The 24650-nt window shown below is 33.9% G+C and overlaps 1 protein-coding gene across 1 annotated transcript in view; it reads right to left on the reverse strand.

Annotated features, from left to right (window-relative positions):
• Positions 1 to 900: 900 nt before the first annotated feature.
• LOC148940923 (high-affinity choline transporter 1-like) overlaps positions 901 to 24650 on the reverse strand; it is a 33332-nt gene continuing 9582 nt past the window's right edge. Inside the window, exons 4-10 of the mRNA XM_089105111.1 lie at positions 22620 to 22769; positions 15830 to 15959; positions 14034 to 14125; positions 11134 to 11256; positions 9421 to 9524; positions 6668 to 6798; positions 901 to 3927 (exon numbers count right to left, since the gene is read on the reverse strand). Of these exons, the coding sequence (XP_088961237.1) occupies positions 3680 to 3927; positions 6668 to 6798; positions 9421 to 9524; positions 11134 to 11256; positions 14034 to 14125; positions 15830 to 15959; positions 22620 to 22769 (978 nt within the window). The 3' untranslated portion in view covers positions 901 to 3679. The remainder of the gene's footprint in view (positions 3928 to 6667; positions 6799 to 9420; positions 9525 to 11133; positions 11257 to 14033; positions 14126 to 15829; positions 15960 to 22619; positions 22770 to 24650) is intronic.

Below are 24650 nucleotides of genomic sequence, written 5' to 3' on the forward strand. Positions count from 1 at the left end.
TTAAGACACTAGGTGGCAAACCGAATACTACGAATAATACTAAATAAGTGAAATTATCAGACCATTTGGCTAGGAATGCTTGGATTCCGGATAATCATGGCTGCACCATTGAATACAATGAGGATTGAAAGAGCATAGTAAAAGAATAAACTGTACAGAAATAGAAATAACAGGCAAAGAAGATCCAACAGACACTAAGAAAAGAAAATGATTCTGTAAATGGCAAAGTAGACTTTTCTAGAATTCATAAATAGATAATAGATGAAGTTAAACTTAATAGAAGCTAATTAAAAAAGGGTAATGAAATTCTAAATGGAGAAACTTAGAATTTCTAGAATCTCGAAAAACTGTTTCGAGCATTTTAGAATCTTTATTTCAGATTGAGATTAGCATATTCCGAGAAAATAAAAAAATTAAATTCAGCTTTATTAGTTTGCCGAGAATCTTAGACAAAATTAGAATCTTAGAATTTAGAATTTTTTCGAGCATTTTAGAATCTTTATTTCAGTTTGAGATTAGAATATTCCGAGAAAAAAAAAATTAAGTTTAACTAGCGTTGGCCGAGAATCTTAGAAAAAAAAAGTTTTTTTTAGAGCCTTTTAGAAGGTTTATTGCACTTCGGCATGCGAATTTTCTAAAATTCTCGACGTGGACATTTTCTAGTGGATATCTGGACATGGAGGCCTTAAATAAACAAAACCAATTTTCATAGCAATCAGATTAAATAGGAAATACATAAATTAAATAATATAATAATAAATAGCGTAAAATAAAAAAAATTCAAAACTTGCAAAATAAACGAAATATAAAAGCAAGTGAATAGAAAAACTTCCAATCCTCCAAAATTGAATTGCCAAAAAACCTAAAGCGGCTTTTACCTGGTAGAAAGCGGGTTAGGTGTTCATTAACTAAAAAGACAAAATTTAAATTTACTAAATGAATTTCAAGGGAAAATGGAGAGGGTGGAATGAGGCTACAATTTTTTATCTACATATACAAATAGTACTGCTAGACTTGAAATTCAGGGGGGGGATTCTCATTATCCTGTCATCATATTATAAAAGGCTGATTGAATTGGAAACCAGACTAATTGACTTTCAATGTACAAACTGGAGACATTAATTACATGGAATTAGAAGAAATAGCAATTTATAACTCCAGTTAAAATATCAAAAGAGAATAATTTTTCTCTAATATTTTAAGATCATTATCCCTACAAACCGTCGTTAAAACCATTGCAACACAAAAAAAAGCATCCATGACCTTTCTTCTCAAGAAAAAAAAAAGAAAATTTTGTAGAAAGCTAGCAATTTACGACTCCAGCTCCAGGAGGCTCCTATAATACCCTGAAAAAGTTAGAAATGTTTATTTTTAAATGTTCAGTATCCAGTTCGAAAAAAAGAAGAGAAAAATATAGAGAACCCTCAAAATTAAAGAAAGAAAAAGAAATATAAAAAAGGAGAAAGAAAGAAAAGAGATTAAAGACAACTTTAATCAAAACATAAATCCTACCTAAAAAAGGACTGGGGAATAGAGAGGAGAGGGGCCAATTGAGACTGATCCAAAGAGCCCTCCTCATCAAAAGATATAGAAAATGTGCCAAAAAAAATATACCCCCTCCCCCTCAAAGCGCCCACTAAGAGAAATTGAAAGTTGTTCTTGAGTCTTTTAATGACTGATTTACTTAAAAATTACATTTAAAATAAATAATTCCTACAAAAACCGCCAAGGAAAGTCAACAAAAGCCCATAATAGAATATGACTGTGTTGACTCTCAACTGATTATTCCGTCAATAATAATAAAAATAATAAAAAAACACAAAAATAGCTTTTTTATGGAAAAATTAAGTAATATAGTACAACTTTTCACTGCCAGAAACTTTTTTTTATCCATTTCTAAAAAACCAGTATCCTAAGGTATTTCCAAATATTCTAGTTTTCTTCAATTTATTTTGAAACAATGTTTAATCATTGCACTTCCGAATACTCTTTACTTACTGTTAAATAACAATTGTGTAGCTGAGAGGATTAATACTAGTTTTTTATCCACTCTATTTTCTAGACTAGGAACTAGTAATCTAAATCACAGCCCCTCTAATAAATTAGTAAACTCAAAAAGGAACGAAACTAAAAACTGGCAAACGCCAAAGTGGAAAATGGCTCGAAAGTTAAAAGAAATATGCAGAAAGAAAGTGCAAGAAAAGAAACTCTTATCACAGTTAAGCTCCACAAACGGAGAGGGACATTGACAGAAAGAGATAGCAATTATAACTAAAAATAAGAATAGCATAAATAACTCTCAAAGTACGAAGAAAAATAAGAAAATAAAAAGACAATAAGAGCTAACTAGAACTCTCATCAAAACATTTTAGGAGCAAAAAAATGATAATTTAAAACACCCCTCCTATGATAATTGATTTTCCTTATAAAACACGAGTCTAGGTCTCAAAACTCAAAACTTAGCATAAGAAAAAAGGAAAAACAGCTTGCAAGAAAAAACTCGGCTGGCAACATAAATTTTACAGAAAGACAGAAAAACTTTAAAATGTGGGTGCGTTCCAAAAGCCAAATATCGTTAATTAAAATTTAGATGTTTATTAGTAACTATTATTAGAAAAATGCTATTATTATTAATTATTACTTATTATTAGAAGGCTAAACTTGGAAAAAAGATAAGCCTGAAGAAGCCTGATATTAAGCCTATTTATGAAGAAGCCTATTAATAAGCCTGAAGAAGTAGAAAGCTAAATTAATATTCAGAACTAATCAAATCCTGAATAACACATTTAGATCTCTTAACATTTTCTAATACACCTTAGGAATGACTTTCTGATTTATCAATTTATCTATTGGAGGAAACAGTTTGTCCCAATCGGTAAAGCTCTCCTTATTTTGGAGGTTGGAATATATCTCAAAATTTCCACAAAAAAAACATCACATACCATCTTTTGAATTGCCCCAGTCCCAGGCCGATTACTAGACAAACTATATTTTTTTATAGCCTGAAAATTATTCTAAATATATGGCCTTCCTCGTAGGCCTTATAGTAAATATACTTTTAAATTCTTTCCATATTGGAAAAACTGTTTATACGCAGGCGATTCTTGCAGCCGAGGTATATATATACAGTCATGAGCGAGCGTTTGTCTCAGAGACTGACTGTTCAGTCAGTCTTTTGGAGTAATTCCAAAAGAAACAAAGAGAAAAAAAGAAAATTAAAAAGAAATAAATCAAATTATTATAGATGTTTGACTTGTTTTATCTGAAGACGTCGGAGAGATCCATTATAAATTTTGAAAGTTTTAGAGAAAGCCAGTTTCTACTTTGCAACTTCAAAAATAGATGGCACTAAACCCTAATTTGGGACTAAACCTAATGAAATTAGCACATCCTGCTTCATATAAATCCGTTGGATAAAATTAGATTGAGTTTTTCCATAAAAACTGAACGAACTTTTATTCAAATTAAAAACTCACGTTGAATAAATCCATCTAAAATCTAGACATCAATATAATTAGATATAATATTTCAAGTCCTATTTGGCAAAAGTACAATTTTGATAGATTTTGCAAATATATTTTCTTGAATTACTTTTATCATAGTCAATAATAGCCATTGAGATTACTAATGATACTAGTGGTCGCAACAGACTTCATATCTCATAGTAAATATTTCAGGTTTACGCTTGGTCTTTACGCATAGTTAACATATCTAAACTATTGGAAAAGATATCTGGAAATTCATTAAAAATGTCAAATTTGCGAGGTATTTTCTTCACAACAAATAACCAGTTGGTTAATTTTGACACAGTAACTTGTAAAAAGATTGAGAGGAGAACAGCCATTGTTCGGAATGGAAATCTTTGAACTCCGTCACTGAAATATGGATACTGGATAATTGCAGGCAGGCCAATGAGAGGCTCACCACCTAAAAATAATTAAAAAATTACAATAGTAAAACAAAACATAAAAAAAGCAAAAAAAGATAAAATTGTCTCCATCCTAATGATTTAGCAAAATATCTTTTTTACATTATTAAAAAAAAACACCTTTTTGATTTATTCACTAAAAAAATTGAAAGGAATCCTAAAAACAAAACAGACATTTTTTGAAGAAAAACCACTTTTTTTCGCAAAAGGGTCGCAAAAAAAAAACAACTATTAAATCGCCATATAATACTAACAAAAAGAAGATCAGCATTACCACTTATTTTCAAGATAAGTCCCGACACTTGTTAGAGTGTTAGGGACGACGACCCTCGAAAACAAGCTTCAATTATCGATACACCGATGGAAGTAAATATTAACTATGCTACAATTATGTAGAACTTTCAAAAGCCCCCCCCCCCCGAAAAAAAGAAGAAGAAATAAAAATGATTATAAGGTTTGCAATTGATCAACTGGTATTTTTAATGTTCAGCTAAAACAAATTAATATGCATAGTACGCAGAACGCAGATGGCAGTAAGTATTTCCATAGGATGTGGCTAATAAGTATGGTTCAATCCTGCTTTCTAGGGCTGTAATAAGAGAAAGGTTGAAATGGCTGAGGCACGTTCTACGGATAAAAGATGACAGATTATCAAAGATTGTCCTTTCGGCCAACCGTCTAGGGTTAAACGGAAAGCGGGTCGACCGCGGTTTGGTTGGGAGGATGTCGTAAAGAAAGATTTAAGGAAAAGGGGAACTTCTTAGGAGGGTGTAATGAGGGAGGCTTTGAATAGAATGGGATGGAGGAGGATCGTGCGTAGCTATGTTGGCCTCAGGCGGCATGGTGCTTCGGTGAGTTGTTAGAAGTAGTAGCAGCAGTAAATAGCTAATCCGGTGGCCATCGTTTAATGGCTAGGGTACGTACCCCTGGAAAATACCATCCCACGGTAAATACCCCCACCCCCGTGGAAAATACCCCCCCCCCTTGCATTTGATTGGTATAAAATCACTGTCGACTTATAAAAAAGGACTTGAACCCTCAATTTCTGATCTGATGAGCACCCTCCAAAGTTTCTGCGACTATGAGGTGGAGGTGTGGATAAGGAAGGGGCAGTCTCACTCCTATATGGAATAAATTCTGCCCTTTTGGGGTTTAATTTTACTCTTTTTATTTCATAACAACGGCTTAAACCAGAAATATTTCCCCAGAAATCAAAGGGAGTACATATCATTTTCACATTTTGATGCATTTTTAAAGTTTCTTTTGTACCCTTCCCCCCCCCCAAGCAAAAATCTTGGTTACGGCCCTAGGGGCTATTCAACAATTTCTACCTCCACAAGAACTAATTCAGTATTTATCTGATGGTTCAATGATAGCTTGGATGTTTCGGTTTTAAAATGCACCCTTTGAGGTATCTCTCTCCCTCCCAAACTACAAAACAATCAGAGAACCCCATTGAAGTTTAAGTGTCTTTTTAAGTTCTGTAATTTGTAAGTTATGTAAGGGTCTTTTTAAGTTTTGTAATAATTACAGATAGTATTTGTTATTGGGAAACATACGGACATTTTTCGAGGGGGAGTTTTCTGCAGGGGGGGATTGTCTAGGGGCATGTTCAGTGGGGAGTATATTTTTGGAATAATTTCCTTTCAGCGAGGATGTATGTTCCGGGAAATATTTTTCACGGGGGAGGGAGGGGGGCATTTTTTGCGGGAGGGGGTATTTTCCGCGTGGGGGGATAAACGCCTAGAACCAGCTAATCCTATATCCTTCTCGACAGGGGCTCTCTTCCTGGTGGATCAAATCCTTTGGCTTCGGGTGGGGTCAATTTTGTGACTGCAAGTTTAGCCACCATGGGTTTGGGGAACTTACGGTTAGATAAATTTCCTGACACAAGGCCCTTAATAGTAAAGAAGCGCCGTTAACCATATATTTTGGCGCATTAACCATACATTTTTGGAAATACATAAATATATAGATTGACACATAAATATTCTTAGCATAAATTTAACCCAGTGATAGCATAATATATTGATGCTTTGCTTCGCAATGCAGGGCCCAGGGTTCGATCCCAGCTGTCACAAGGTTAGGCGACAGGCTTACTACCTGTCCCTATAGAAAAAAGATCCAGCAACTGAAATGACAATTCAACGCCCTGCATCCGTAGCTCAGGAGGATCTTTGCTGCTTTACTTTATACTATGGCTATATAGGGCTTTCAAGATCTTATTAACACATAATTTTATTAAGACAAGAACTGTGTACTTAGGAGTATTCTTAATGTCCAGGTTTTATAAGGGTCCATACTGGTACCAAGTCAGAGATTTTTTTTGTGTTTTCTTAAACATAAACAAGAAACATTAACTCGTATGTAACTCGTATTTTATTAAAAATTTGATAACAATCTACAACATGCTGAAACTGTAGCCAAATACAAGGGAGTGGGGGGGGGGGGTCACTCTCAATACCTTGGTTTTATAATTCCTTATGCTGAGACCAAACCAAGAGTTTTTTGAATATTTTTTTTCAACCAAAAGGAGAAACACCAAAATGTAACTCAAATATTATTAAAAATTTGATATAAATCTAGCACAAGCTTTAGTCAAAAGGGTGGGGTGGGGGTTAAGGGAGTAGCATTCTTTTCGTATACAGAACAGTGTCTGGTCGTTTCAAATCTAAACATGGAGTAAAGGTAAGGAGAAAATATAAGCTGGATATTTTACACAAATATACCTAAACATACCTAAAATACGCAAAAGTAGTCCCAGTAGAAATGCCAAAAAAGCACCGTATGTATTGCAATGCTTTTCAAAATGAACAACCAGCAACAATTGTGGAAAAAGAATTACGTAGACGAAATCTGCACAAAGGTACCTGTAAAAAAATGAACGGAACATTAGAGAAACAAAAAAGAAACACTTCTATGTGCTACCGATTGATTTTGTCTCTGTTTTTTCTTTTCTTTTTTTTTTGATAATAAATTGCTATTACTACTACTACTACTACTATGTAGCAGAACACGTTACTCATAGTTTCTAACATAGTCTAATATGAGCAATAGGTTACAATGGGCTATTCAAAGCATTTTTCTGAGGGACAGGAGGAGCGGGAGGTCAGATTTTTACTTGTTTTCGAATAATGTTGTGTATTTTGCATCAAATTCGCATATTTTTTACTTCATAATTGATTTTTTTTTTTTTCGTTTACACTTGCATTTTTTGACAATTTGTGTTTTTTCTTTGTTTATGCGTTGGGCAGATGGCAAAAGATTCTTTAGCAACATGGGAATAAGAGACATTTTTTCCATTTTTATGCCGTTTTTTATTTTGCTTTACCTATTCATTTTTTCTTATATTTTTGGGATTTCAATTGATATTTAATTTTTACTCAATTAAACTTGATTTAAGCTTGATTTAAACCCTACTGCATGAGTGATTAGCTTCAATCCAATTGCACACTTCATTAGGCTAAAGATGTGTTAGATAACATGCTTGACATGGACTTAATAGGAAGAAGAATTCTGTTATTTATTATTGGGATAGATGTCCCAGATGAATCTTTTTCCAGTTTAATTCTTGTTTAATAGTGCTTCATTGTCATTTTTTTTTAAGGATTTTAATTGATATTCAGTTTTTACAAATATTTCAGTTGATTTAAGCTTGCTTAAATCATTAAGCTCTCGTTAAGGTTAAGATCTGGTTTAGTCTGGATAGCTTTATACTGTCACTGGCATGAGCAACTTTTAATTCTATAAAAACCATGAAAATTCATTTGGTTTAAGGATCATTCAGTCCTGGTTAAGGTTAAATTACGATTTAGTCTGGATAACTTTATACTGTCACTGGCGTGAGCAACTTTTCATTCTTACACGACCAAGATCATTCAGTTGGTTTAAGAATCATTCAGTCCTGGCTAACATTGAATTACGGTTTAATCTGGATAATAATATACTGTCACTAACATGAGTAACTTTTAATTCTATTACGACCAAGATCATTCATTTGGTTTAAGAATCATTGACTTCTGGTTGAGGTTAAGTTCCGGTTTAGTCTGGATAATAATATACTGTCACTAACATTAGCAACTTTTAATTCTATTACGACCAAGAGCAATAAGTTGGTTAAAGAATCATTTAGCCCTGGTTAAGGTTAAATTACGGTTAAGTCTGGATAACATTATACTGTCACCAACGTAAGCAACTTTTAATTCTATTACGACACTGTACAGAACCAAATATTCATTTCTATTCAGTTGTTCTTTTTTGGGGCTAAATTAGGTGTGTCAGACGTTAACTTAAAGCACCAAGGACAGTGAAAATGGAATCTGATTGGAATAGTTAAGTAGAAACCTACACAACTTTCTATATCTTAGAAAATTGGGTAAAATCATGAATTCAATTTTTAACGAAGAAAAACTGTATATGCTCTCTTCACAGTCCCGGTAGTAGCAGGCCCCAAATTAAGAAAAAATGACGTGAGCGAAAAATCAGCAAAAAAATGAGCAAAAAAACAAATGGACCCGATCAGCTTAAGATGCTTTTCATCGAAGGTGTAGTTGCCTTTTGGAATCAATAGAGTTCTAGTGTTTAATTTTACGGACGAAGGGCGCAATTTAACTATTTAGTTTTGTTTACTTATTTTCACGATTCAACCGTGACAATACTGACGAAAATATGGCACTGTCCGAAAAACTTCATAATTTTGAAACTGTTGCCAAAATGTTGTGTTTGAACTATTTTATTGATCTAAGGTAGTGTGATTTTTCTTTCTCCAGAGTATGACATTTTAGTGTTTCTAGGAGGCAATAAAAGCATTTGTTTTAATTTAATAAGATGATTGATTTAAAAAATAGCATGAAAACACCAGAAAGTAAAAAGATTTCCTTACCTTTATTTCTCAACTAATAAGAGCAAAGCAAAATTTTTAAGCCATTTTTTGCAAAAATCCGAAAAGCTTTATGTGACAATATTGGAAAAATAACTGTGAAAATTCCTAGTGTAGTTACTTTTAAAAAAGGGATTTTTACAGAAAAAAAAAATTCAATTCAGCCTTTCAGAGAGACATTTAGTTTCTTTTAAAGAGATATAGGCACTTGCGCCTCTTATCACACACAACCTTTCAATAGTCACAATCGAAAAGACCTTGTAGGGGTATGTGCTAGGGTATGTCTACTAGGGTATTAACAAAGGAAAAGGAACAATATTTGATATAAGTAATTACCAAATTAGAATAAATAAAAAGGAATAAAACAACTTAACATATGCCAAATAAGGTAAGAAAAGAAAGGCAAAGGAAAGGAAATAAGGAAAGAAAAACGGAAATTATGCAGAAACAAAAATAATTACAAAATGTGCAATAGAGTATTGACCAAGAAAAAGAAAGAGGAAATAAGAAAAGAAAAAGAAATTAGAAAGTGCACATTCGGTCAGCAACAAAAGAAGAAAAGATTAAGAAAAAGGAAAAGTAAAAAGGGGAAGTAAAGAAAGAAAAAACTTACGACATGCCGACTAGGGTAGTAACAGACATTGCCATTAGCGTAGATATAATAGTTACTACTACAATTGAACACCATGTAGCCATCACTACAGCTTTGTCACTTGCCTAAATCAAGAAAATATACATAGCAATATATATATATATATATATATATATATATATATATATATATATTATGATGAGGCTTTCCCCCCAGCTACTAAGCTAAGGCTATGACTTCTGTTTTAGAGAAAACAATACAATACAGAGTATTAGTATTGGAAGTGCTATTGTAGAAGTCATAGCATAGAAATGTTGTTCATATCGCAACCGTCTCAAAAATACATAGTTTTAAGCACGACAGGAAATAGCAAAATTTTCAAGCAACTTGAAAGAAAAAAAGCAATCTATAGAAAGACTAGCAACAGCATATGCATAGCAATAGTCCATTCTTTATAATCTGGTAAGCTTTCAGTAAAGCGTTAATCTTCAGGGGACACAATTATGTTTAATAGGCCAGCTTTGACCTGGGATAAATTCTGTTACGTGATTAGTTTTTAAGATCGTTATTTAGTTTCAGGTACATATAAACTAGCTTCTTATATTCAGTTCGTGTCCATTTTCATTTGCTTTAAACTTTTTCTAAATTAAACTATAGAATAAAAAACTTACTTGTTCAATCTACTTTCTACACATCTTAATTTTATTGCAAATAGCACATCACGTATTTTCAAATAAATATAGCAGGGGAACCATGGTTTGATAAGGCTCGCAAAAACTCAGCAAGATTAAGCTGTAATTCACAAGCACTCATTAACTAACTCATTAGCTTCCATCGTCAGTTTGGGGAGCTTATGGCTAAACAATTTCCCTCGAAACATTTAAATTTCAGACACCAAATTAGACGGAAAACGCGTGGTCCTGTTGCAAGCTTAAGAAGAAGTAGAGGAGATTAACTAATTAAAAATAACTTAAATATGCCAGGAGAAGCTAGGCCACTATTATTTTTAAATAATAGTGGTCCTAATAATAATAGATGGTCCTATTTAAATAATAGGAGTGGGTTGCAAATACCGTTTAATAGTAAGTCTTACAACACCTTTTGGGCTGCCTGGCCAATTAGGGCATTGGAAGGGTTATAAAATAGTGCTTTGCAGTACCCCCCCCCCTACAACATACAAAAATTGTCATAAAGTCAAAAAAAGTACTTTTCCTTTCCCCAATATTTTCACTGTGAAACAGCGTTGCCACTTTGAATGTGTTAACCAATTTTTTGGTGTTTTTTCAGTCTTCACTGTAGGATAGAATGGTGTTTCAGTGTTTTTACCTTTCTATCATATCTACAATCATCATTCATCTATAAGCAATTTGCAATCCTAGACTTGCCCCTAGGGGTATGGGTTATATGTCTAGATCCCACTGAAAACTTATTGTTTTTATGATTTACCTCATATACAACTGTAGTTTCTAATCAAATTCAATTATTCCGCTATTTTAAAACTCATTCTCACCACCACCTCCGTGTTGCAAAAAAGGGTTTTGGTAGGTTAACAATCCGACCTCGTGCTCATAATTCCGGGATAATCTTTTCATTTTCACAAAACAAGTCTATGGCTTCACATTCAGCCAATCTTTCTTACGTTCGTTAAAGTGAAACTTTCATTTCACTTTCATTTCACGTGATGAATTTTTCATTTCAGCCGATCTTTCTTACGTTCGTTAAAGTGAAACATACCTTTTGAAAAAGAAGGTTTTTGAATATATTCTGTGCAAACATAGTACTGGAAGAAAGAACACCGGAATCTGCTGATGACATGATGGCAGCACTGACAGCTCCAAGCCCAAGAAGTGACACCCACTAGAAAAAATAATCTTATAAAAGACTGACCAAATACAAAAAAGAACATTAATGTTTTATCTACTACATCGGATGTTTTTTTTTTTTTTTTTTTTTTTTTTTGTTATCAACCACAAATAAATCAATAACAAAAAACAAAACAAAAAACTCGAATTTGCCATACAATCAATAATATAAAAATTAAAAAAGAATATGTCCTTTTTATTAACTCAAAAATCTTTATAACAATAGCTAAAAAGGGATAACATCGAAATGAGAATTACTTAGCTATTTTTAGAATTACTTTGCTATTTTTAATATTAGCCATTACTTAGTTTTAATTAACCAACGCTATTACTTAGCTAATAATTTTAGAATTACTGTGCTATTTTTGATTTATGTAAATGATCTTTTTTATGTAGTAAAAAAGCAAAAACTTATTAATTGCTGTAGACTTTGTCATCCTAAGCCTTCTGCCTATAGTGCCAACTATAGTTCGCCATCTTCTTATGTCCTTGTTTGTTTTGCTGATGACAGCACATTTGGCATTTCGGGAAATTGCGAATCAGAGCTTCGATTAAATTTGAAAAATTTGTTTGAGAGAGTAATGACTTGATGCTAATTATCTTACCCCAAATTTTTCTAAGTCCAGTTTTTTTATTTTTTCGCGTGTTTCTCAGATTTACCTCCAGATATCTGAAATTCACGAGCCACATGGAATAATTCGTAGATCTAAAAATTGATATGTTCGTTTTTGGGCATTCTTGTTGATGAAAACCTGTCTTTTAAACGTCGCATTGATTTGATAAAAATGAAGATATGCAGGAGTACTCTTTGGGATGACAATTCAAAATTGACTCACGTGTTACTGAATAGATTATTATAAAATTATAAATATATTATTATTATCATTAAATATTAAACAAATATTATTTATTAATATTAAGTAGGCCTAATTATTACAACTACATATATTGTAATAATTATTACAATACAAATTATTAAACAATATTTTAAAAATGTTATTGAGCATATATTATTAAATTACTAAATATTATATGTTTGCTCATTTTTTGGAATTGTGATTGTGTCGATGCAGTGGGTTTCTAAAGTCTTTCTAGAAGTATTAGATTGTTTCTTTGTATCCGAACTCATATATAAGGTACATTTTGTTGAAACTAAGCGTCATACATAAATTTATAAACTGTATTATCAGACAGTTCCAAGAGAAGTAGAGGTTCCAAGAGAGGTAGTTCCAAGAGAGGAAGAGGTTCCAAGAGAGGTAGAGGTTCCAAGAGAGGTAGAAGTTCCAAGAGACAGTTCCAAGAGAGGTAGTTGAGCCTGTATATCCAAGTGAGGAGCGTCCGTTCTTTGGGTTAAATCTGATATTCGACAGAGCCAGTTAAAGCTCCCAAACATATTAAATTACTAAACATACATTACCAACCCTATAAACCAAACATACCGACATACCAAATCTGACAATTGACAGAGCCAGCAACGACTCCCAAACATGCCAAACTCAGACACAAAAAGTAACATGCTTTACTCAAGAAGTGCCACCGAATGGTATGGGAACCTGATAAGAAAAGAAGGTTTGGTGCAGAAACGTAGGTTTAATAAGAGATAAAAAAAAAAAAGAAGACTAGCACCAATTACGGTGCAGCATCACCCAAACAAATTAGAAAAAATATATAAGCAGAAACATAAGAATAATTTATTAGAATCCGAACTTCAATAAAAGCTGTTATTTTGTCCTTTGTTTTTGAGGTCTATCTCTGTTTTTGTCCCCTATTTTTGAGGTCTATGTCCCCTGTGCAATATTTTAGTATGAAAGGTTTAATGTTTCAACATAAGATGGCGTTTAATGTTACCAATCGATAGCTGAGAAACAGCTTTATTCATTTGCCAGATTACACTTTAGAAATTTGTTTTAAAATTCTTTTCTCAGATTGAAAAATGCATACGTACAAAAATGGAAACGTAAACGGAAAACGGAAACACGGAAAACGTATCAATGTTTCTTTTTTTAAGCAAGTTTAGGTAATTATCTAAGAAAAATTCTAAATAATAGGAAATTCGTAATTCTAAAAAACTCTAAAAAAAAATTCGAAATTTAGGCTCGATGAATAGATAGATCTGGGGAATTAACAAATATAATTTGTACTTGTTTTGGATTTTTTTCGAACACAACTTCTAGTCAGTGAAGCATTGTGAAGTCAGTGAAGCATATAGAATGCATTTTTTGTTGGTGTTTTCAGTTTAAGCTAACTTTTGTCTTAGTTTAATTATTATTCTTAAAACTTATTCTTTAATTAACTTATTCTTTCAACTTTGTTTTTATTCTAATATATTATAGAGGACCACTCGAAGCCCTAATGTAATGTACAGTAAAAAATGCACGCCTTTTAAACATGAACAAATAGTTTATGGAAGGCTCAAATGAGCCCTCTTCCAACATTCTACGACCACTGGTTAGATACAATCACCCCTAGATAAAAAGGAGCATACTTCACATGCAAAGAAAACCTGATTTTCCTTGTTGTTCTAGGTAAGGGACTGTAATTCTCTTGTACAGGGTTCAGAAATTTTTGACATAGATTTGTATTCTTTGATTATTTTAATCTTTGACAAAGATTTAAGATGTATATCCTTTCAGATTACAAAAATATATAAACAGATCTACTGCATCATATTGCATTCCTATACTCTTGGGGGGTGTACATTTAAAGTCATTTGATAATTTCGACGGTATAACCAATATTCTACAGAAAAATAAATAATCACGTGATACCTACCTCTGGGGTAAGATACTGCAAGACAATGGGTAGTATGCTTTTAACTTCATCTGGCGTTGTGAAATTCCCTGGATAGCCAGCCATTTCCCAATCTAAAATTCAGAAAATTCAGATTTGAAACTATTCACAAAGGGGAAGAAAGATAAATAGCCTATAGCTATATGCCAAAAACAAAGTTATAAATCGAAAAGAAATAGATAAGGTTATAGGCTAGAAATACTACTAGGCAGAAGTTAAAATAAAGAACTTAAAATAATGTTCCCTAACATAATTTACCTATAAGGTATAAAACCAATGAGTTTGAAATTACATTACGGAGAACTAGGACGATTGAAGCATCCTTTTCAAATAAAACATGTGTTGACTGTCTGATACCTTTTAAGATGGCTTGCCTAAGCAATTCTTAAAAATCAGTGAAGGATGCAAAAAACCAGTGACATATTTTACAAAGTGCATCAACATATTATTATACACAAAGTAAATATAAGTCGATACATAAAATCTATAGAAAGTACATATTATTTTAAGGTTAAACTATTTGATATTTTATAGGTGAATGTATAAATGAACGCTTAATTTACAAGAATTAGCCTTTTGACCGTTGCTGGGGTGTTGACTTTTCTAATTTTTGGTAACTGAGATCAAATTTTAAAGGTGGCCCAAAAAAGACCGGATCTCAAAATATCTAGTGAGTACGCTTAGGTTTCAGTTTTTGACCAAAAGAACCCCCCTTCCAGATCGAAATAATTCCAACCAAGCTTATTCGTAGTCCAATCGACAGCTCCTAAGTTCTTAGTGCCTTTATTCAAGCAGAGATAAAGGGGAGGGGTGCATCAGGCCTCCTTCACTGTGAATCTTAAAATATTCAACAACTTACCCCATAATTTTCTACATTTGCATACAACGCACCTTTTTACGCGTTTATTGTAACCCCCCCCCTCCTCCACACACACCACTACCACCGAATAACATTCTCATATCTTGGATGATTCACCACATTTTTTAAGATCTTGCATATTTACCTATGACGAAAAGAAACGAACACTTATTGGTTTCTAATTAGTTGTCATTCAGATATATTTGTTACAAATCAAAGTTGACATCTAGAGTTGTCAATCCAAAGAGAATAAGCAGAAAAAATCAAACTAATTTATAAAATAACTAACCCCTGTACTAATTTACCACTACACTGAGTAGTTGTTGTATATGTTGGTTTGATCTTTTGATTTCATTCCCTTCTGACTTCAAAATCTTTCCTGTTCTTTATTTCAAAATTATTACAGTGTAATTTTGCAACGCTGAGGACGCCTTGTAGAAAATGAAATATTCGTTTTGATTATCCTTTTCTTTCTACTGGCCATAAAACTGCCGTCTCCACGACTTACCTTCTTGGTTTTTTCATGGTAGGCCAGCTTTACTTTAGATCAATTATACATATTATAGAGTGAACAGATCATTCATATGATATGGTATAAAAGGAAGGCTATGCAGGCCATACATTTCTACAGGCCATAAAAATACCATCTTCAAGATTTACCTCTTTGGTTTTGTCATGGTAGGCCATTTCTGCTTTAGATCTTTTATACATATTATAGAGTGCACAGATCAAGAATGTGATATGGTATAATAGGAAGACTATACAGGCCACATATTCCTACAGGCCATAAAAATACTATCTTCAAGATTTACCACTTTGTTTTTTATCACTTAGGCCATCTCTGCTTTAGATCTTTCATACACATTACAGAGAACACAGTTCAATCATATGATAAGGTATAATAGGAAAGACTACCAACCTGCTCCCTTAGCTACGATGCCAAGAAGGATGCATGGTGTTCCGACGAGAAGACAAAGACATCCGCCAACAAGGGAAAGAGTACGTGCATCATTTGGACTCCTAGTCGACAACACTCTCTGGAAGTAGCCCTGAAAAAGAAAATCATAATTGTTAGCAATACCACATACCCAGGATAGTAGCTTTACACTACCAGCAATATAATACAGATAGCTACAATATGTTAAACGCTGTTGACGAAAGGGCCCAAGTCATAACAAAAAGCCGTAATCCACGGCATCATCCAATGCATCTAAAGTAGTCCTCTAATATCTTCCATATCATTTGCGTTTTATCTACGCGTGTCCCCCCCCCCCCCTACACCAAAAATTCCTATGCATCTTTCTAGCTTCAACTTCATTAACTTCGCATAATCTTAAAATATTTGAAGCATTTTCAAATATGTCTTAAAACATATTAAAAACAATTCGGTGATGTTCAGCTGCTTTAAAAATAAATCTGTAATATAAGCTGGTGTATAATAGAACATGTTATGAACATCTTAACTTTTAAGCTGAATTTTTAATGGAAGACGACAATTTTGATGCCGTTCAATAGGTGAAACTCAGTTTTACTCATCTGCCAAAGTACATTTTATTTAATTTGCTTTAATTTTTTTATTGAAAAATGAGTTTTAAATCGGCAATAAAAAATATGTGAAAATAGAATTTTATAATTATATAAAATTCTTTAATTATAATTATTCTATTATTCTTTATTTATTTTTTTATTTATTCTTTATTTTTATATTCTTTAATTATTCTTATAAAATTCTTTTATTCTATAATTATATAAAATAGGAATATAAAATATTCCTATTTTATACGTAACGTATACATTCTACGTAATATCATAATTCTGGCCCGGTGAATGGATAAAACTGAAACTAACGCAACCAATATCTTGTTCTTTTAGTGCAAGTTGCACCCACTTGTTACAAAATCGTACCTTTCAGAGGGAGCATAACCCTTAAGTTGCTTTTTGTTATTACGTCAAGTTCGACCTTAGAGGCTTTAAAAGCTGCCCTCATTAAATACCCTTAACCTCATCAAAGGTGCGATCTAACTCAATTTGAGATTCAACATATACCAGTTTAGATTTTTGAGTTCGTCATGTCTTTCAAATTTTTTTGCATTTATTTTTTGTTTTAATCTCATAACGTTCGTTTAGAGTTGTGTCTTCAGGCACCGGGTTTGTTCTGCAAAGACATTCACCACGTTGAACACGGCCCTCAAAACGATAATCCACACAACCCGTGTCAAACTCCGCATTCGATGTGGGAGGCCTAAAAACAAGGCTTAGCTAGCTCAATCCCTTTCAGCCAAACTACCTGCTTCTCATTTCCTGTTTATTTCCACATCCACTCTCTCTATCTCTCTCTCTCTCTCTCTCTCTCTTTCTTTTCCTCATTCTCTACAATTTCCCTTATAATCTCTTCCGCATTCTCTGCAATTTCCTCTTTACCTCTTCCTCATTCTCTACGATTTCCCTCCAAGCTACCGTCTTCACACTGCCCTTAATTCTGTTTCAATTTGACTGGATTGAAAATTTCGGCACTAGCGTTTTCTATAGCACGGATTTAGACGTTTTTAAACGTTTAAACGATTAAAAGTTTTTAGGTACTAATAAACATGTATGTACTAATACGAATAGAAAGAGAAATTCCGATTGCGATTAAACCTTGGAAAAAGTACTAAATTCAGAATGTAAATTAATTTTTACAAATGTTTTTTTTCCGGTATAGAAGTAAAAAAAACGAAATCGAACTACATTTTTAAATCTACTAAAGTATTACTAATAACAACTGATCGTAAAGCCAATCCACCTGGGGCCAACACTTCAGCACAGACTCCTGCCAATGACGTTGTTTCGGGGGGGGGGGGGGCAAGGGGATCATTTACTTCTAATAATCTGGAGAAAAAACTATTATATAGCCCATGCCCCTCGACTCTCTGGATGTAGACCCTCTTGGAGGGAGCAACACCCTTGACTCCTGCACATACCAATATGTTGAAACCTTCCTCCTCCTCTTCTTTTATTTTCTTTTTTTTTAAACCTTTCTCCTCTTCTTTGAAGCGTTCCTCCTCCTCTTCTTTTATCTCTTCCTTTTTAGTTATTCATCGTTTAAATGACTTATTCATCAGTACATTAATTTTCAAACTTCTTCACACACCTTGAACTTTCATACCTTGCTCATTTCTATAACAGATTTATCCAGCACCAAAATCTTCCGCATAGTGTAAGTCTAGGAGAGTTCTTTTTGCCCATGGTGTCAACTGGAGGAGTTTTACACGGATTGTTCCTCAATACTCCCTTCCCTAGATTTTCAAAAATAACTTTCTTGGAATTTGCACTGAAAAAAATAACTACAAAATTGCTCCCAGGATATCGAAATACATTTTGCCCCCATTACATTTACGTGAACTGACACCCTGTTGCCTTCCCATTTCATAGTGTTTTCTCTCATGACCTTTGGTGAATTGCTTATAACAAAATCCAGCATAAAATCCATTTAAACGTGTATAAGACACAACCCTGTTCAGCTCCCAATTCAGCATGGACCAACTACTAACCATGTTTCTTATCTTAAAAAGGGTAAAGATCCTCCAGAGGCATTAATGGCGTATAGGCAGGTTTGCCACCCCTAGTAATTTATCACTATTTCTTGTGATTTTTTATGTTGCCTAAACAAAAAATCACTAGATTATTGTAGAAAATCACTAAAATCAAGTGATTTTTTACCAAGCGGCAACCCTGCGTATAGGGCGTCGACGGGTCATGGTCATGTCTGTTTCTTTTTTTTCTTTTTTTTTCAGAGACGGGCAGCAACCCTGTCGCCCAACCTTGCAGCCGCTAGGATCAAACCTGAGGCCATTATTACCAAGCAGAGTATAAATCCACTGTGCTCCCGCAAATTTTTCTATCCTAACTACAGCAATATAATCCTTGTTGATGGCAATAATCACTTTAACGTACTTATCTGATATACAAAACAAGGACAGGACCTTCACTAAAGCTTTTCTGAACCTAGTTATAGAAAACCAATCTATTTGAAATTAAGGTAAATAGTGATCTAACTAAAAATGACCAAAAATTACCCTTTATTATTCCGATAAGCGTTGATAAAATACAGTGACAAAAGAACACTCTCAATTTAGCTAAGAGCTAAACTCAGAATGGGAAACTGTGATGTAGAATCAACTTCAGTACTGTAATCATAGGCAGCGCAATAGCGCTGCATAAGTAAAGAGCGATCTGGGCTCAATACATCATTTTTTTTCAGACCATGGCACTTCGTATAGAAGGACTTGCCCTAGAAACTTCGTAAGAGACTCATTCGATTGGAATTTGAAAGTTTTAGTGCCCTTTTTAATAATCGAATGTGACTGGGCAACCAGTCCCCCTCCCCCCCCCCAACCAAGCCCATCATTTCCCCAAACACATCCAATCAAATTTTGAGATAACCATTTTGTTCAGCATAGCTGAAAGGTCCAGCAATTATTTCTTTGAGGAAGACACCCCCCTCCCCCACAGCCCTTTTAGTAAGGGCTAGAAGTTAGAATAGTTACCCATTATTAATATATAAGGTTTTTATGGAAGGGGTGGTTCATTGAATTGAAAACCAGAAGTTCTAGTGCCCTTTTTAAGAGTTAAAGGTGATCAAATGGCAACTAGCCCTCCCGTGCACGTCCTCTTTCCCAAAAAGCATCCGATAGAAACTTTGAGATAGCCATTTTCTTGAAAATTGCCTAAAGATCATATAACAAGGTCTTTGGAGTTGAAACAACCCCTTAGAACCTGAGAGCAAGGGTTTTAAGTTATGCCGCAGACATACATAAGGTTCTTATGGAAGGAGTGGTCTAATAAACTTCAGGAGGCTCGTTTAATTGGGAATTAAAAACTCTGTCCAGCATAGCCATTTGTTCATCATAGTGGAACGGTCCAGTAACTATGTCTCTAGAAATATTGGGTACATCAAACACTCACAGTTATGCAATTTGCCCATTATGCATTAAAATTAAATGTTGCTTCAAAACTAAATCAAAAGGAACTGTGTGTATGGTTATCAATAAGACACCTCAGCAATATCTTAGGACGACTAGAGGTATTAAGTTGAAACTTCCAGGGCTACTACTATTACTACCTCTGTTCTTACAATTTATATAAACGAAAAGAGCGTAAGTGTATCTAGGTTGTCAAATAGAATACATAGGAATTTTTGGGAATGAAAATAAGTTTTATTTTTCAGGCCAACTTGAGGAGGTATAAAACTAAATTAAACAATATGCGTCAGGATTAATAATTGTTGAAAGTTTTTTCAACATACAAATAGCAAGCCAGAGTATGGATTCTTATAGAAGAAAACCTCAAAAGATATAAAAAATTTGTTTTCCATGAAAAACACTATGTCAATAAAAAACGAACAGAAATTGGTTTTAAGTTGAGTTTTGAGTTCCATTAAACCAAAAATAAGGAGAAATAAATTCAAAGAATCTACCAAATGTAAAACTATTACATACCACCATGAAGAAATAAAAGAAACCCCAAAACGAACAGAAATTACAATCAGTAATAGAGCCAAACTCAAAATGACCAAAAATTAACAAGAGTAGGGCTGACAACCCCCCATGCCTCCTCAAGACCAGAACATAATTTGCACTGTGCTGAAAAAACAGATGACCGTAGATTGTAAGTTTAAAACACATTCACTGATATTTATTCCTTAGAGGCTTAATAATTTGTTATTTATTGAAGTCAAAGAGGTTAAAACATTTTTATGTACTTTTTGTCCAACCTTGACGGACAAATAAAAAACAATTCTAATGCTCGTTAACAACAACGGAACATACCAAAACATATTTTTTTAGTTTTTCAATCTCCTGCAAAGTTTATGGTGTGTAACATAACACGTTTGAATTACAACACCGCAAGTGTGAAGTTCAGGATTTAAAATCAGGAATAAGCTCGTTTATTTTTTTTTTACAACTAAACATTTTTAATTTTGGCCTGAAGACTCTAGAAACTACACCTGGAAATAGACCAAGACCTAGCTGTTGCATGGCGCCAGGGCAAGATCTAGGGGGGGGGGGGTCTAGAGGGGACAAGTGCCCCGGGTGCGGCAAAACAAGCTTAAATTGTAATATTTTTCTGGGAAAAATTGTAATATTTACTGTATTGATGGTGCGGCAGGGACGGCAAAGTCTACATTACCCCCCCCCCCACCCCGAGGAAAAACCTAGCTCCAGCTCTACAAGGCACTCAGGGGAATTGTGACCAGTGCATTGAGGGGAGGAGTTGGGGGTTTGACCCCATCCTCCAGGAATTTTTGTCCGACTAATAAAAATTAATAAAATGTATAAAAACACAATTTTTTTATGCGTTTTTGTACCCCCCCCCCCCTCAGAAAAAAATATAATAACAAATTCAATCCCCAACAACACTGGATACAGCCCTGGACCCGTGATAGTGAATGATACAGGTTTTCGCTGCTTGAATGACACAGGTTTTCGCTGCTTGAATGACACAGGTTTTCGCTGCTGTCTTGGCTTCGGGCGGTTTTATGCTGCAATGGACTGCTGTTTGAGCTGTAACTATTTCTCTTACCATAACAGTAAAAAAAGATAGTTACATTCGTAGATACCACCAATCAATGCAAAACCCCCACGCTCCTCGCGTGAGGTCCAATTACCTTCCAATTGCCATCCACGTACCTCGCACAAAAAAAATGTCAACTTGTCAAGAGAATTTTCACTAACGCACGACGAAGATTGTTTTCATAAATATCGAAATTTCAAAGCTAAAAAATTTCAATGAAAATTTAGAAAAGGCATTTTCGCTGAAAATGCCAAAACAAAGTATTTTCATATACTTTGGGGGGGGGCAAATATACAGGAGACGTATATGGGACTGCATAAACATTTAAACAAAAACATAGTTAACATTTTTGGCGATATCTTTAAGTAAATCTCAAGGGTTTTTTTTTGCAATTGTTCCTTTCGACATAGCTTAAAAAACTGCAAATAAACCAAACGCAAACAAAAGTGCCCAAAATGGCATGCACGAAGTATACACGCGAACTGAATCCACCTGGCATAGTAAAGCAAAATGCTCCCTAAGGTTACTATACCATAGAGCCATCTCTTCGCTCCCTAAAACGAAGATTCAACAGGTGTATTCAGCATAGACGCTGAACTAGGGTTAAGACTATCAGCATATTGGACACTTTTTACATGCCTGGTACCACATTGTTAAAAACAAACGAAATAAAGTTATTTTTCCTATTAGCAATGCCATTATTTTTTCTATAGTAATATTTCTATTTATTATTATTATTTACTTAATTATTGGATTATTATTTATAATTTATATTATTTATTATTATTTATCATTTATTGTTGTTTATTATTATATATTATTTACTTCTTATTTGATCATTTCATTATTTAATTATTATTACTTTATTTTTTACAGACAGGAGGCTTAGACTTCACAACTGGCCGGGTTGTTGATCATTCAGGGCCTGTTCTCGACGTGAAGTGGAACCCCTTCAACGACAATGTTATTGCCTCATGTTCTGAAGATACAACAGTAAGTTTTAAAATTGTAGATAAGATAGGTAGATAGATAATATTTACTCATATTGTACAAAAATAGCATTTTTCACCGATCGAGTTTTACCAGGTTTTGATTTTAAACAGTTGAGCAGTAGATTGAATATCATAAAAAAAGGTAAAAAAGGCCTAAAAAATTACCTGCCATGGTATTCCTCCAAATATCAATAATAGTAAACTTTCAACATATATGCCTATGTCTGGTGTTTCGATTGTTCCAATCCAGTCCGTTTCACTCGGGTGCAAGTTACCCACGGATGGGTTAGTCCATGCAAACGGTACAGCCACCACCTATAAGAAATTACGTTGCGACAATAACAATTTCTATACAGTATAAATTAATTACCAACTGCCAAAATTACCAAAAATAATTGCCCAAAAAAATAATGAACGGCTGGGTTAGCCCGCGCAGATGGTACAACCACTACCTAAAAGAAATCACGTCAGGACATTAAAAATTCCGAAATAATTTAATTCAAGTTTTGAACAGGATTGAACTTCAATGAATTTGGACGCATAATCCAGGAACTCCCCTCCTGCTCCAAGGTTCACCTCCCTCCTCCCTCCCTTCCTCCTCCAAGGTACAGAAATTGTAGAAACATGTTCACAAGAGGGAAATGTAACGTATAAATTCAGCATAGTAAAAGCTATGTCTTTTTAGTTTTCCTCAAAAAAGGACAATAAAAGACTATCCCCCCCCCTAAAAAAGGATCAATGGCTTTTCTACCGTCATTTTACCTTAACCAAAAGATGAAAGGCAGTACCATGTCTCCAAGCCTAATTCAAATTTTGATACCCGGGAATTAAATTAGTTTTATAAATAACAACCATTAAAAATCAATAATCTACAATGTTTAATGGTTAATCAATTAAAAAATAATAGCAATTGGAAAAATAATTGTTGTCTGGTCCTTTCCGTAGAAAGATGGAACATACACAGAAAGGAAAGTGGAAATTCAAATTAGAAATCATGGATTATAAATCCAAATAGAAACAGACAGTTTATTTGTAAAAAATGTTGTCATAAAAAAACTTTTGTTTTTTGTTTCTTGCTTGAAACTTCACAAAGAAAGAATTAACCAAGTTTTTTACTCTTTTTACTGAATTTTCAACCTCAGTAAAATGCAGTAAAGGTTAGAAGAGTGCGTAATTTGACTTCCATTTCTGACCTACCCTTAAAAATTAATGAGATTAGGTAAGAAACCGTGATGATTGACGTCACAAAAATAAACCAATAGAATTAATAATATTTTAAACAGGTAAGAATAGTATAGTAATCTTTCTTCTTTTCTTTGCCAATATTTTGTAGGAAAAAGATAGGAAAAAAAGAAAATGATAATAAAACAGGTTAGTCAAGCTACATAAATGGGATCATTTAAAATAAATAAACAGACAATAAATTAAATAATTTATCAGACCTCATTGCCTTAATTCAAAGCTTTAGTCGCTATTATGCAGGATGGTCTTTGCAATACTAAATCTCTGAAAACAAGAGTGGCGGATGTCTGTATTCTTTTACGGACGTTTTACACTTAGGTGGAAGTCTTGCGGCAGACAGTTTAAGGGGCACCAAAACCTCCTCCTTGGGGTTGTAGGAAGCTTCCCAGAGAAAATAATACATTTTCAAATTGCGTTTTTATTTTGTTCGGGTACTCCTAAACTAGAGGCTAAACCGTGTTGAAACTTGTTGACCCGTGATGGGTCAGAAGTTCCTCTTAAGAGAGGGCAACAGAAATACAGTCCCAGAGCCCCTTGTTGAATGGGAAACTGAGTGGCACGGTTGCCACCACGGTCAGTTCCCAATGTGCTACAATTGCCCAAATTTACGTGCTACACAGTGATTTTCGGTGTTATAGTAAAAAATTGACTGTAATAGTGCCAAAATAGTGCTAATTAGAACATTTTTGTGTTATTTTAGCAACCCTGACCACATGCTACAGTACTACACATAATAAAATAATGCTAAAATAGTAGATTCGTGTTACGGGTGGCAACACTGCTAAACGGTAAATTTTTGCATGGATGGACTTCACCCAATGTGGACCTCAAGAAGTATAGAGGAGAAAAGGGAAGAAGGGCGGTATGGATGGGAAGAATGGCCAGATAGCTGAAATTTCAATTCAATGCAGTCAATTCAATTCAAATACACAAAACTAAGAAATTGAGAGGGGA

Source organism: Artemia sp. Qi Xiang Cuo, chromosome 19 (genome assembly GCF_049724085.1).
Source record: "Artemia sp. Qi Xiang Cuo chromosome 19, ASM4972408v1, whole genome shotgun sequence".
In the NCBI taxonomy this organism is placed as follows: Eukaryota; Metazoa; Arthropoda; class Branchiopoda; order Anostraca; family Artemiidae; genus Artemia; species Artemia sp. Qi Xiang Cuo.